This window comes from Palaemon carinicauda, chromosome 4 (assembly GCF_036898095.1).
Source record: "Palaemon carinicauda isolate YSFRI2023 chromosome 4, ASM3689809v2, whole genome shotgun sequence".
NCBI lineage: Eukaryota > Metazoa > Arthropoda > Malacostraca > Decapoda > Palaemonidae > Palaemon > Palaemon carinicauda.
Window position 1 is genome coordinate 52587196 of NC_090728.1, and position 15828 is coordinate 52603023.

At 41.4% G+C, this 15828-nt stretch overlaps 1 protein-coding gene across 3 annotated transcripts in view; it reads right to left on the reverse strand.

Moving 5' to 3' along the window:
- The window catches only part of LOC137639952 (phospholipase DDHD2-like), a 72585-nt gene that overhangs the window by 20612 nt on the left and 36145 nt on the right, over positions 1-15828 (reverse strand). For all 3 annotated transcript variants that reach the window (XM_068372261.1, XM_068372262.1, XM_068372260.1), the window contains exons 4-6: positions 13422-13557; positions 9711-9892; positions 8969-9106 (exon numbers count right to left, since the gene is read on the reverse strand). In XM_068372261.1, coding sequence (XP_068228362.1) covers positions 8969-9106; positions 9711-9892; positions 13422-13557 — 456 coding nt within the window. The remainder of the gene's footprint in view (positions 1-8968; positions 9107-9710; positions 9893-13421; positions 13558-15828) is intronic.

Consider the following 15828-nt stretch of genomic DNA (forward strand, 5'->3'; position numbering starts at 1 on the left):
TGAAAGTAGGATGAGAGAATATGATGATCTATCTATTTGGCATTGCATAAGCCAGGCTGACACTTGCACGAATTTGTGGCACGCATTGTCACAACTCGAGTCGTGAACTGGCGTGAACTCGTCGTGAACTGCCGTGAAGTGTTCGTAAACCCGTCGTGACATCGTGGCATGTCGTGACGAGAATTTTGAAATGTTCAAAATTTTGGTCACGACAAAATAAGCCAGGCTGACACTTGCACGAATTTGTGGCACGCATTGTCACAACTCGAGTCGTGAACTGGCGTGAACTCGTCGTGAACTGCCGTGAAGTGTTCGTAAACCCGTCGTGACATCGTGGCATGTCGTGACGAGAATTTTGAAATGTTCAAAATTTTGGTCACGACAAAATTTCGTGACCGGGTCATAAACTATGCACGAACTGTTCGTGAACTCGTCGGGACGATGCGGGAAGTGCGCAAACTGTGCGTGTACTCATCGTGCCAGTTCGTGTCAATGTGGACAGGTCAGCTGTGACTCTGAGGTAATTTTTTTTTTTTTTTTTGATCTTCCAGTTCGTGCCACAAAATGTCACGACCTGCCACGACAAATTCGTGGCAAAAAGTCATGCAAGTGTCAGGGTACCTATACAGTTCATATTAGTTTCTATAATACAGGATCAAACCATCTCATACATTGATTTCATAAGGTACTACCAAATGCAACTTCCTTTTCTAATTATAACTTCCTTATATTTCTTTCTACTCCATTCTTCAACCCAAAATACTTTCTTGCATCATTCCTTCAACTCGCTTGTTCTATTTTTATGTATTTCAATTCAGCTCCTCTTCTTCCTAAGAACTAAATCATTGAAGTTTCTTTTTTCATAACTATTTTATTATGTCTATCAATCAAATTCTTTCTATCTTTACATTTCTAGGTCTTTCCTTTGACAAAAGGCCTCAAATTTATAAGTTCTAGTCGTAGTAGGAGGCAGCAGACGGCTGAAGGACGGCACCTCGTTGTTCCGGGGGATGTTGATGAGGGAGAGGTCTAACTGGTGAGGGTCCTATGGTCGTGGTTCTATCACGCCCCAGTTTACTATACCGACACTCATAGAGTGAGCGAGCTGGTTTTATTCCTGGCATTCCATGTATCCTTTTTTTCTCTGGTATATTTAGCAATAACTATGCCTTAGAAATGGTGCTATAGGAGCATTTCACTGGACGACACAGGTTCCTCGCCCAGAAATAGATTTTTCCTTCGTCAAAATCCCTTAATTACCCACAATGTTTTGTATCCCTTCTAAAAGTTTACATATCCCACTCACTCATGAGACTTCAAGGTCTCATATCTTTCCTTAAAAATCAAAAGTTACTGACCCCATACCTTTATTTCTAAGTCTGCTTTTATTTTGTTTGTTTCTCATCACTTATGCTTTGTTTGCTATCACACTAAGCCATGCCTTTTTTATTACTATTTGTCAATACCTTATTTCTAACTTTTTCTATGACTGACATTATAATCTTATCATTGCCATATAAAAGAAAATATATTTCTACAATGAAAGACTCACTAAAATTAACCATCAGTATGATAAATAAAGTTCTTTATGGAATTAGCACAAGTTTCTGATATAGACCCATTTTATGCCAAAGATGATATCACTATAAATGCTTTGACTTCAGCATATCCTTGCTTCCAGAAGCCCTCAAACACAATTGCAAGGACCTACTTCAAACCGAAAGAAAGAGCAAAAGACTAAAACGGCCAGATGCGGATGCCACTTTGTGACCAACTGTGTTTACCTTGTCAAGTTTAATACCCAGTTCCAGTTTCGCTGAAGTCATACCTCTATTAAAGTTCAATGATTTGTATTAGGCTTTCCTTCCTAAACAAGACAGCCCTATGATGATGGATGAACCATACAGTACTAAAATGATATTTTAATTATAAAATAAATTTTTGAATATACTTACCCGGTGAATATATAGCTGCAACTCTGTTGCTCGACAGACAAAAAAACTGTACAAAAAACTCGCCAGCGATCGCAACACAGGTTGCGGGTGTGCCCATCAGCGCCAACTGTCGGCCAGATACCATACTCAATGTAAACAAAGACTCAATTTCTTCTCATCCCACTGCGTCTCTATTGGGGAGGAAGGGAGGGTCGTTTAATTTATATATTCACCGGGTAAGTATATTCAAAAATTTATTTTATAATTAAAATATCATTTTTAAATATTTAACTTAGCCGGTGAATATATAGCTGATTCACACCCAGGGTGGTGGGTAGAGACCAGTTAAATATGTTTACATCTTATGAGCTAAGAGTTTTTATTTCATTTTAGAAGTTATCAATATAACAAAAACAAAATAAATAGGTACCTGGTAAGGAAGTCGACTTAGACGATTACTCTGCCTTATAAGTACGTCTTCCTTACGGAGCCTCGCGATCCTCTTAGGATGCTGACAGACCCCTAGGAGCTGAAGTATCAAGGGCTGCAACCCATACAACAGGACCTCATCAAACCCCTAATCTGGGCGCTCTCAAGAAATGACTTTGACCACCCGCCAAATCAACCAGGATGCGAAAGGCTTCTTAGCCTTCCGGACAACCCATAAAAACAACATTAAAAACATTTCAAGAGACAGATTAAAAGGATATGGAATTAGGGAATTGTAGTGGTTGAGCCCTCACCCACTACTGCACTCGCTGCTACGAATGGTCCCAGTGTGTAGCAGTTCTCGTAAAGAGACTGGACATCTTTCAAGTAAAATGACGCGAACACTGACTTGCTTCTCCAATAGGTTGCGTCCATTATACTTTGCAGAGATCTATTTTGCTTAAAGGCCATGGAAGTTGCTACAGCTCTAACTTCGTGCGTCTTCACTTTAAGCAAAGCTCGGTCTTCCTCACTCAGATGTGAATGAGCTTCTCGTATTAGCAATCTGATAAAGTATGACAAAGCATTCTTTGACATAGGCAAGGATGGTTTCTTAACTGAACACCATAAAGCTTCAGATTGGCCTCGTAAAGGTTTAGTGCGCTTTAAATAGAACTTAAGAGCTCTAACAGGGCATAAGACTCTTTCTAGTTCATTGCCTACGATCTCCGATAAGCTGGGAATATCGAAAGATTTAGGCCAAGGCCGAGAAGGCAGCTCATTTTTGGCTAGAAAACCAAGTTGTAGCGAACAAGTAGCTTTTTCCGACGAAAATCCAATGTTCTTGCTGAAGGCATGAATCTCACTGACTCTTTTAGCCGAAGCTAAGCATACCAGGAAAAGAGTCTTAAGAGTGAGATCTTTCAGGGAGGCTGATTGTAACGGCTCAAAACTGTCTGACATGAGGAATCTTAGTACCACGTCTAAATTCCATCCAGGGGTAGCCAAACGACGCTCCTTGGTGGTCTCAAAAGACTTAAGGAGGTCTTGCAGATCTTTATTGTTGGAAAGATCTAAGCCTCTATGCCGGAAGACCGATGCCAACATGCTTCTGTAGCCCTTGATAGTGGGAGCTGAAAGGGATCGTCCTTTTCTCAGGTATAAGAGAAAATCAGCTATTTGAGCTACAGAGGTACTGGTCGAGGATACAGAAACTGACTTGCACCAGTCTCGGAAGACTTCCCACTTCGATTGGTAGACTCTAATGGTAGACGCTCTCCTTGCTCTAGCAATCGCACTGGCTGCCTCCTTCGAAAAGCCTCTAGCTCTCGAGAGTCTTTCGATAGTCTGAAGGCAGTCAGACGAAGAGCGTGGAGGCTTTGGTGTACCTTCTTTACGTGTGGCTGACGTAGAAGGTCTACCCTTAGAGGAAGACTTCTGGGAACGTCTACTAACCATCGAAGTACCTCGGTGAACCATTCTCTCGCGGGCCAGAGGGGAGCAACTAACGTCAACCTTGTCCCTTCGTGAGAGGCGAACTTCTGCAGTACCTTGTTGACAATCTTGAACGGTGGGAATGCGTAGAGATCCAGATGTGACCAATCTAGGAGGAAGGCATCTATATGTATTGCTGCTGGGTCCGGGACTGGGGAGCAATAGATTGGAAGCCTCTTGGTCAGCGAGGTTGCAGAGAGATCTATGGTTGGTTGACCCCAAGTGGCCCAAAGTCTCTTGCACACATCCTTGTGGAGGGTCCATTCGGTTGGAATTACTTGCCCTTTCCGACTGAGACAATCTGCTATGACGTTCAAGTCGCCTTGGATGAACCTCGTTACTAGGGAGATGTCTTGACCTTTTGACCAGATGAGCAGGTCCCTTGCGATCTCGTACAACGTCAGTGAGCGGGTACCTCCTTGTTTGGAGATGTACGCCAAGGCCGTGGTGTTGTCCGAGTTTACTTCCACCACTTTGCCTCGAAGGAGAGACTTGAAGCTTTTCAAGGCCAGATGAACTGCCAACAGCTCCTTGCAGTTGATATGCATGCTCCTCTGACTCGAGTTCCACAGACCTGAGCATTCCCGACCGTCCAGTGTCGCGCCCCAGCCCAAGTCCGATGCGTCCGAGAAGAGAACGTGGTGGGGAGTCTGAACAGCCAGGGGAAGACCCTCTCTTAGGTTGATATTGTCCTTGCACCAAGTCAGACAAGACTTTATCTTTCCGGAAATGGGGATCGAGACCGCTTCTAGCGTCTTGTCCTTTTTCCAGTGAAAAGCCAGATGGTATTGAAGAGGACGGAGGTGTAGTCTTCCTAGTGATACAAACTGTTCCAGGGATGACAGCGTCCCTACCAGACTCATCCACAGCCTGACTGAGCAGCGTTCCTTCTTCAGCATCTTCTGGATGGATAGCAGGGCTTGATCTATTCTGGGGGCTGATCGTCTTGTTGTTCAGCAACGTCCTCATCAGATAGTTCCTCATCCGAAAACTGATGAGGAAACGGCAACGGAGTGGGCAACGTCTGGCTCGCTGAGTCCGGTCGCACTGGTGCATGCGTGACGGAGCCGGACGCAACGTCATGGAACTGCTGCACAGTCTGTGAACTGTCAACAACCATGGGTGCGCGAGTACGCACAGCGTCCACCCGAGACTGTCTAGACCCTCTGGGTTGTGCAGTCAACACCATACCGGGTTGCGGAGGTTGACGCACCGCGTCAAAACAAGTCACCTCTGATGGTTGTTGAACATCCTGAACGTCAACAACCATCTCCGAGCGTCGCTTAACGTCAACGTGCGGCTGGCAACCCACACTGGGTCGCATCGGTGGAGGAACCACCTCAACTGGTAGACGCGAGAAGGTTACCTCAGCGTCAACAGGGCGCACAACCGACCGCTTGGAAGGTTGTTGGCCAGAAGGTTCAGCAGCAACCTTCTCCGCATTAAAGTCCTCCATCAAGGACGCAAGCTTGGACTGCATGTCTTGCAGCAAAGCCCATTTAGGGTCTACGGGAGCAGGTGCGGCAACAGACGGGGTTAGCGACTGAGGCGGTACCGCTTTCCATCCCTGAAAGCCTTGTTTATGCATGACATAATGTACAGCAAAACTTCAGAGGCTCGTAAGCCAGTTTAAAAGAAGGGAAAGCAAAGGCTGTATCCCCCAAACTCCTCCTGGTGATAAACCAGTCGCCTAGCAAACGTAAAGCTCTCTAGGAGAGCGAGAGAGCACTAGCTTATAAACAACGGCTTCGAAGTAGCTAGGCCTAGTGTAAGCTCTGACGTTTAGGCGAACGAGGAGCAGCAGTTACAAAAAGATCCGGACAATGATCCTTAAAAATCAGCATGATTTAATTAAAGTCCATAGAGGGCTAAGCAGCTTTAGGCTCCTCTCCGTCTGACAGAGTCCTCAAGGGAATATCAGTAGGAGGGGGAACAGCAACTTCCTCATCTAAAGGAACCTTGTCCGATAATAGCTGAGTCTCAAGCAAAGGAGAGACCTACCGTGGTGGCAATGCTTTACAAGCAGAGTCCACACGCACTGGTGCATTAGTAGCGGACCAGGACGCAACGTCATGTAACTGCTTGACAGTCTGTGAACTGTCAACAACAACAGGTGCGAGAGACCAGGACGCAACGTCATGTAACTGCTTGACAGTCTGTGAACTGTCAACAACAACAGGTGCGTGAGGACGCACAGCGTCCACTCGAGACTGCTTTGACTGCCTAGAATGAGCAGTCAAAACAACTCTAGAATGCGGAGGTTGACGCACAGCGTTAAAACAAGTCAACTCCGATTGTTAGCGAACGTCCTGAACGTCAACAGAAGCATCAGCAAGTGGCCTAACGTCCAAATGTGGCTGAAAATCCACACGAGACCGCATCGTGTGTGGTTCTAAACAACCTGATTGACGTGACTTAGCTACGCCAACGTCAACAGGAAGCACAAAGGAACGTTAGGTTGGCTGACAGCCAGGATCTCGATGAGATAAACGGCTAGGCTCAACGGACTAATCTGCAGAATAGTCTTCCATAAGGGAGGCAAGCATATTCTGCATGTCTTGCCGTAAAACCCATTTAGGATCAACGGAAATGGTTGCGGTAAGAGACGAGGGTAACGTCTGTGACCGCAACACTTTGCCAACAAAAAAGACTCTCGGAGTCTGTGTTACGCTTTTGTTAGGCGGCGAGCAGTTTTCCGATGACTGCATAGGGTCAGAGCTGTCCTAATGGCTGCAACCAGGACGCTGGACCTGTCCTGAAAGGACTGACTTTCGCTTAAGGGCCTCGAAACCTTGTTTCAGGTTTCTTGTGCGAAAAGCCTTCGGATGGCGAGGAGAAAATTGTCTCTCTCGCCTTATGGTAGGGGAGATCTTGGTAAGATACACCCGATACCATAGAGGGAAAACGTCTGTTCGCTGATCAAGGCCTCTCGAACCCATAAGTCGTTCGACATTACTTCTCCCCTGGGCTTGGGAGCTTGCAAGAGGTCCCGGACTAGGTGAACGACAGGCACAAACAGACGAACCCTCAGACGCAACACTGTAACACTTTGCGCAATATCACTTTATCACTACGACTTTCTGTTTTGCACTTATTTCACTGAAATCGAAACTTTTACTGATTTCTACCTGAAGCACGCAATTCTACCCTCATCAAAAGGTAGTAAATGCGAAATCAGTCGTATAATGCAAGCACATTAATACCAGCAAAAAAACAGTAAACATCTTTTAAGATAAAAAAAATCAGTGGTTGGGGAAGAGAAGAAACACTAGTTCATTCAAAACTACGTTTACAATCTCTCACCGTACATTGCCTGGGGACGAGAATAAAACTAAAAACGTTTTATCCTTTCTCCCCGTACAGAGACTAGGGACGAGAGTAACTAGAGAACAACGTTACCCGCTTGAACGGAACGTTTTCTCTCCTCTCTCTCCCTCCGTCTCTATCTCTCTCTCTCTTTCTCTCTTGATTTCGCACCTAAGAGAAGAGCCCAATTACATTTCGTCAAAAAAACATGTTATTTGACCAAAGGAAAAAACTGAAAGGTTTTTCAATTAAAAAGTTCCTTTAAAATAGAATTTAAAACATTTAAGCTTTGAAAGAAGAATGAACAAAACGTCAGAATTGATTTACTCTTTCTGCAAAGTGAAACCGTGATACTCTCTCTCTCTATCGTAACGATAGAGCGCAAACTGCGTAGCATAAATAAACTAAACGTTAGTTCATCTTTGAAAACAGTACGAAGACTATTCAAAGAAATTCTATCATAAAATATTTATTAAAAATATTCATTTAAAAAGTTTTAAATCATTAGCTCTTTAAAAGCTATTTACGATTGAAAGGGCTCAACGTTGTTTAACTTCGGTTTCCAAGTTAGGACCGCCTACTCTCAGGAAAGGTCGCATATAAACAAAACATTAAAATTTATTTTTCATGTTTATTATAAATGGGAAGTTAATCGAAGAGGCCTAATAAAGGCGGTGAGATATAAAATATATAGAGGAAAATCTATAATTAATTTATAACGTGATAAGATAATTACTAAAAGCCTAAACACACTTCCGTCTAAGGGAAGGATCGGCCATTTAAAAGTCAAAGAAAGTCCATACTCTCTTTGTCACCAAAAATTAAATCTATCCAAAACGAGTTCAAGATTTAAGATGAAGATAAAACACCTGCACTGCGAAAGCTCAAACCAAAATGAAGTACTTCACCAAATATGTTGAGAAAATTCCAGGTTCTACAGCGAGTAAAAGTACGTCTTGTCGACACGTCGACAGAGAAGAAATTGAGTCTTTGTTTACATTGAGTATGGTATCTGGCCGACAGTTGGCGCTGATGGGCACACCCGCAACCTGTGTAGCGATCGCTGGCGAGTTTTTTGTACAGTTTTTTTGTCTGTCGAGCAACAGAGTTGCAGCTATATATTCACCGGCTAAGTTAAATATTTAAAAATATACAGTATTTAAGACAGGGTATATGTAGAATTGAAACTGGAAAACCCTAACATTATAAAAAAGTTTATCTGAAAAAAAATATTCCTACTGCCTGTTTGGTTTTATGTTAGTGTAACATGATATACCCTAAAACCATACAGACAACAAAAGTAAGGTAGGGATTAGAATCAATGACGCAGTAAGATGATCAAGAATATTAAACTCCCTCGGAGAAGAATTACTTTACTTGAAAGCTAGAAAGCAAGCTATGAATGCATTAGGAGGATGTCCTATTAACAGGGTTTACTAATAACACTAATGCATAAGTTGGTTAACCCTTTTACCCCCAGGCTATTTAGAACTTTCCAACCCTTAACCCCCAGGGTGTTTTTTTTTTCAAGCACATTTTGCAATATATAATTTTTAAATTGCTCTAACAGCCTTAATTTTCATCATAGAGGTCAGGTTGGTCTCATTCTTTTGGAAAATGCCTGAAGTTTCTCATAAAGTTATCTAAAATATGCAAAAAGAATGTAAATAGCAGTTTTTTGCAAGGACGTACCAGTACGTCCATGGGGGTAAAGGGATGAGTTTTGTGAAACGTACCAGTACGTCCATTGGGGGTAAAAGGGTTAACATTCAACAGACACTATTAAAGAATAACTTTTAACTTACGTTAACAGAAGCAAAATCGCTATCTAAACCAACGTAATGAATCATTGTACGGGTAGAATGAATCATAATCCTATCACCTCCTGGTGCGTCTATCTGACGATGCCATTTGCCTGTCATCATTGCATCCCGGTATTCAGCCTGAATGAAATAAATTAAAGAGTATTTCAATCAAATGGTAACACTACTTGAAATATTTTCTATGACATCAGGTTACTTTGAAGTTATTTTATTCATATATACATGATCAATAAAAATTATAAATATGTAGTGTATGTGAATAGGTACAAAGAATAGGCTGATCATAATTAATAGTTCCACCTTAAGTATTCCCTTTCATGGGGTTAATCAATGTCAAACTTCCTCTATCCTCTTAGGTTTAGTGACTTTTGCTGTAACTCACTTTTAATCCCATCCTTGTCTACACATTTCTTTATTATTTCACTGTCCCGATCCTCCCACTTTCATAATTACTGTACCATTTATTAGCATTAGATTTTTTTGAAAAAAAAGTCTAAGAAAGATGCAAATCCCTCTTCTTTTCATTTAGTTTCAATTTACAGTTAAAATTATTCATAACACCTGAAATTTACCTGTGATCAGCTTTATAGTGTATAACAAAAAGTTTTACTTCAAGAGTAAGTAAATCATATCTACATTAGAATTCACAATGGGCAATTAGAGACGGTATGCTATTAAATATGACAATTGATGTAGTGAAAAGTTATGAAATTATCTGTCTTACCTCTAACTGTTCTGCCATTTCCTCTTCATAAGGAACAGGTTGAGCTTCCAAAGGACTTTTCTTAAACCAACTACACCGGCGGACATGACTTGGCTCTTCCTCCCAATAAACTGGTTTCCTCAAATGTTCGGTGATACTCACGTCATATCTGCCACCTTCAGTAGGAATCAATTCTTGGCTTCCTGAGCAACATAGAAAGTACACTTAGTATTTATAGCCAACATATATTACTTAAAATAATGAAAAATACCATGTTCAATGGGCACAAATAGAAGGATATTTTTGGCATAAAGTGGGAGTCAACTTACTTGAATAAGGATATAATGCTAGACTTCTATTACGAGACTAACATTTTGGTAGTGCCATACACCTTAAAAACAGAATAACCAATTAAGTAGCCTGACCTTGTCAAGATCCCTGAACAACAGGAAATATGACTGCCTTATGACTTCAAAATTAAGGTTGCCATAATTTTCTCATTCTAGATAAGATATAATCACACTGCACTTCAACTTCCTTTTTTAGCTAAAGGTGTGAAGAATTCACTGTGTTAAATTTCATCATCATAAGAAAAAAATGATACTAACTACAGTAAAAAAAAAATCTTCAGAGCAATTTGTATTTTTCCTAGCCATACCATATTCAGTCCTATAATTAAGGAAATTACTTCGGCGAGAGCTGGAATAGGTAATTGAAAATGGATAATGAGCAGTTATCCAACCAGTCCTCGACCTACTTGCATTCATACTCTGAGTTTTATTAAGCTTCAATTTCATACCACATAATTTACACTGCAGTTACCAGAATTAGTGGGCTTCTGAGACTCCCATGGCGTGGTTCTGGCATCATGCCTACTTATCTCCGGTCTAGAGGTTGATCTGGAAGCTTACCTAGACGGAGGAGGTGGCCTAGTATGCTTACTGGAGACAGAAGGATGAGGGCTCCTAAAACACACCGCCCAAAGGAGAAGAGAATTATGATTGGATTTTCTCCATGAAACCAAAATTTCACTGCTATTGCCCCAGACAGACAGGTCTGTGAACCGCCTCTTCTTTTCTGCATCGGAGAGGTCCAAGTTCAAGTATACCATGGTACCTAACCTGTGGTCTAACCAAGAGTCTGTGACTTTCCTGTCTATAATCGGTGAACTAAGGGCTTTTCAAGGTCGTTAACCCTCATGATCAAGGATAGGCCCTAAAGATAGGAAGACCTGGACTCCAATCAATATGGACCAACTGCCTGTGGCATCCATCCTTTAGAGTCGGGGAAGTCCTCAGCCCGGGAAAGGCCACTCCTCTCTGGAGAAGAATTGTACTGCTTCCCGTCTTCTATTCAAGCACCATGTCCAGCAGGTGCTAAAGAGGGTCAGGGATTAAAACTTATAAGAAGAAGAGGAAGGCTCATCAGGATCCCTCCTAGGAACACACCTAAGGGAGTCAGCCAGTCTCTGAGCCTTCTTTTGGAGTCTTGTCTCTCCCCTCTTTTGTATCCCTTCAAAATGGATGAACAAGGGTCTTCTGTCACTTCTGAACAGGTAACACATTTAGGAGACTCAAGATCTGAAGGTGGTTGCTCAGATGAAAAATGCTCCAGTAATGCTTGGGTGCTCTCAAAGGACCAACCAAAGACAAGCCCCGACTAATGAACGACTTAGTGTGCGAATAGATAGGAGAGCACCAACGCATGACTGCTTTTAGGTTAGGCAAGAGTGCAAATGAATAGGCTTTTTAAGACCCCCCCAAAAAAAAATCATTGCACTAGTGGAGGTGCTACCATAAAAAAGCGATCTAGCAGGTAAGCGAGAAAATGCATGATCAATTACGCGTGGTTGTTAGCAAGCAGCGAGTATGCAAGAGGGTGCGTAATTGATCGCACATGTATATAGTAATGGTGTTCTCTTGAGAGTGTGTGAACACCTAGTAGCATGCCTAGTATAGCTCCAATGGGAGTGCAAACTGCTGAGATGGAGCTAACATAAGAGTGCATGATCGCCAACAGATCTGCGATTGCAAGCATACTGTAAGTGGTGACGTTATAATGTGTGGTGGCATTCCGTAGATGATCGCAATCACGAACAGCTGAGGAGAAAGCAAAGTACTGTAATGTGCAATTTTCCCATCTCTTCATCTTCAGTGAAGGATTAGCCAACACTGTCTCTCCCAAGGAGAGAGAAATGGTGGGAGTGACTTAAATCAAACTCATATTGATCAATCTTGGACTAATTGTCCAATAGGAAAACAAGAAGGGCAGCGGGCCTGTTTTTTTCCGACCAGCAGTGCGTATAAAGTCAGCTGACAAGGTACTTGAGACCGAGGTAACTTGAGGTACGAAATTCTTGTACAGATGTTTCCCCCTGATCAGTAAGCATTATGTAAAGGCTGATGCGCTTTTTTATCAGCTATCCTTTATCAGTCTGAGAAGGCAAATGCTTCAGAAAGATTGACTTTGCCTTATATCATCACTAGCTTTACGATAATCGAAAGCGCCCGTCTAATCGCGAACACACACACACGGCCAAGATTTAAGGAAATAAAGGTACAATATCTCCCCTTGGGGAGAATGCGCACACAAATCCATGAGATCGCACGCAGCTGTGTGTGTCCCATTGTCGCTAATGTTAGAAGAGCTATGTGAGAGAGCACTGTTGTGTGTGTCACAGTCTTCCTAATGATAATCATACTGGTGTGAGTGAGGACTGTTGTGTGGGCGTATCAGGAGCGCACTAAGCAAAGACAAGGTCTGACGATCAGGGCTTCTAATCTAGCGGAAAAGGTTTTGTGTATGAAGCAACGCATACATTGGTAAACGATGATTCAGAGCCAAAACACTGCACGCTCGATGACATATTGCTCATGAGGGGGCATATCAAACTAAAGGATAAGGTTTCCCTTCGAGGAAGAGAGCTTGTTCCTCCCGATACCATTTTCTGAACTCGTAAGGGGTTCGACAATTGAGGGAGTCTGATTTAAGGGTAGAATATTAACCGGCTGCTTGAGTTCAGACCAAAGGAGAATGTCATAAGATGCTCGTTTATTCTTCTTCCGTGGGATTAAGTCTGAAGACATAGCAGAGTGTCGTTACTGGGATCAAGTGTCCAAAAGTTAAAGAAAGGAAATGTTTAAAAACCAAGTTTGCATAACCATAGACATTCCCATAGCATCTGGAAACACACTGGAATGAAAAAGCAAATAACCACCAAGATACTCCAGTGGAGGAACCTCTGACAACTGCTCCCACTGACAGTTGGAATCAAAGTGAGTGCTCAGTGAGCAAGCAGGGGGCAGGGCTTCCCTGCTCCTGACTGGTAACTATCAGCCACCTGCTTACAACTTATTATAAAAGTGTAAAAGACGAGTACTTCAGCTTCGCTAGTATCTATCCTATGAAAAGGACAAAGATTTGTATTAGTGTAGGAACAAATATATTTGAAAGATAGAGAAGTTTGTAAAACATCATTGTCTACAAAGGACAAATACATTAAATAACACAATAGTAAATTTGATATAAATTACCTGCAAAAGAGACTTAAGTTGTGAAACACAGAAGTACTAATATACATTAAAGAACTCAAGTTCTTAATATTCTTAAAAACTAATCGAAAGCACCAAGCTAACATAAAGATAAAAATAAATTTAGAATAATGACAAACATGATAATCATTCATGCTAATAAATCCAGGACTGAATCAAAATGTAAAATATAATTTCTAACCTTCCCTAAATGCCTCTTCTAAGTTGAGAGAGTCTTTGAAGGTGAATGGTTTCCATACTTGAGGCTGTCCAACTGAATAAAACCAATGATGCATGACAGGATGATAAACACCATCTTGTAAAGCTGGGCTAGTTGCCTGTGAAAGGACAGATAATTGCATAAAAACATTATTCTACCTTACATCGTTAAGTACTATTAATTCTTATAATCTTCAGAATAAACATGGTATAATGGAATGGACTCCCAATGAATCACAAAGATCTGGTTGAGCACTTCCACATTAGAAGGTTTAATACAGTATAACAAAAAGAATCTTAAAACAATAATCCGACTTCATATATATAAACCTTCTTCTTTCGACCTTATTAATCCCAACTGTTCAAGTCATTCCTTACATCTTCCTGCCCCCAAGTTTCACCTCACTCAAATCCCTCCTCACCACAACCATCCATCTCTTCCGTTCAATCTCCACATGACTCCTCCTTATTATCGGTATGTTCTTAGCTCTCTAGATTGTTTCCACATCTTCTCTTTTCATTAAATAGCCATAGTATCTCAAACAAGCTTCCCTAGCCTTCTTGTTTACATTACATATAATACTCATTTTTCTATATATTGACTACTTACTTTCCAGTAGTGATATACCAGTAATCTTCATCTTGGTTCTTTTCAATAATCCCTCCTCTTTCTGCCCCATATAATACAGTAGTACTGGACTGAAAACTTTCTTATAAATCTTGTTTTCTAGCCTTAATGGCATTTTCTTGTCAAAAATAACTCCGGTTACTTCTCTCCAGATCTGCCATGCCTCTTTCACTCTCTGTCTCACTGCTTTCTAAGTACCTCTCTTCTCTGTCATAACTGTTCCACATTTCACTTGAATGTTTACTTTGTCCTTCTCTACTACTAATCATTAACCATTAGCTCGGTCTTTCCAAAGTTCACCTTAAATCTTTACCTTGCTAGGGATCTTTTCTATGCTAAAAACCTTTGCAGTTCTTTGTTAAAATGACCTAATCATCCACAAACATCAATATCCATAATTCTTCATTGATCCTTAATTGTTTTATAAATACCTGTTTTTACAGGTCATTCATACCTGAAAAAAACTCAAATTTCAAATGTAAAGATGTATTTCAATGAAACATGATATTTTAATTATAAAATAAATTTTTGAATATACTTACCCGGTGAATATATAATAGCTGCTACTCAGCGGCTCGACAGAAAACACACTCAAAAAACTCGCGAGCGATCGCTATGAAGGTTGCGGGTGTGCCCACCAGCGCCAACTATCGGCCAGATACCACTCTTGCATGTAAACAAACCCTTCAATTCTTCTCGTCCCGCTGCGTCTCTATTGGGGAGGAAGGGAGGGCCTTTAATTTATATATTCACCGGGTAAGTATATTCAAAAATTTATTTTATAATTAAAATATCATTTTTAAATATTTAACTTAGCCGGTGAATATATAATAGCTGATTCACACCCAAGGCGGTGGGTAGAGACCAGAGTTAATTAAGTTTACAGCGTATAAGCTAAGAGTTTTTGACAGTTATCAATATAACAAAACCAAAATATATAGGTACCTGGTAAGGAAGTTGACTTAGACGATTACTCTGCCTTGTAAGTCTGTCTTCCTCACGAAGCCCAGCGATCATCTTAGGATGCTGAAAGACTCCCAGGAGCTGAAGTATAAAGGGTTGCAACCCATACTAACAGGACCTCATCAAACCCCTAATCTGGGCGCTCTCAAGAAATGACTTTGACCACCCGCCAAATCAACAAGGATGCGAAAGGCTTCTTAGCCTTCCGTACAGCCCAAAAAACAATATTAAAAAACATTTCAAGAGACAGATTCAAAAGGATATTGGAATTAGGGTAATGTAGTGGTAGAACCCTCACCCACTACTGCACTCGCTGCAACGAATGGACCCAGTGTGTAGCAGTCCTCGTAAAGAGTCTGGACATCTTTTAAGTAAAATGACGCGAACACTGACTTGCTTCTCCAAAAAGTCGCGTCCATAATACTTTGCAGAGATTTATTTTGCTTGAAGGCCACGGAGGTTGCTATAGCTCTAACTTCGTGCGTCTTAACCTTAAGCAAACATCGGTCTTTCTCATTCAAGTGAGAATGAGCTTCTCGTATTAAAAAATCTGATAAAATATGACAAAGCATTCTTTGACATAGGCAATGATGGTTTCTTAACTGAGCACCATAATGCCTCAGATTTACCTCGTAATGACTTAGTACGAGCTAAATAGAACTTAAGAGCTCTAACAGGACATAATACTCTTTCCAGTTCGTTGCCTACGATCTCTGATAAGCAAGGAATATCAAAAGATTTAGGCCAAGGACGAGAAGGCAGTTCATTTTTTGGCCAGGAAACCAAGTTGAAGTGAACA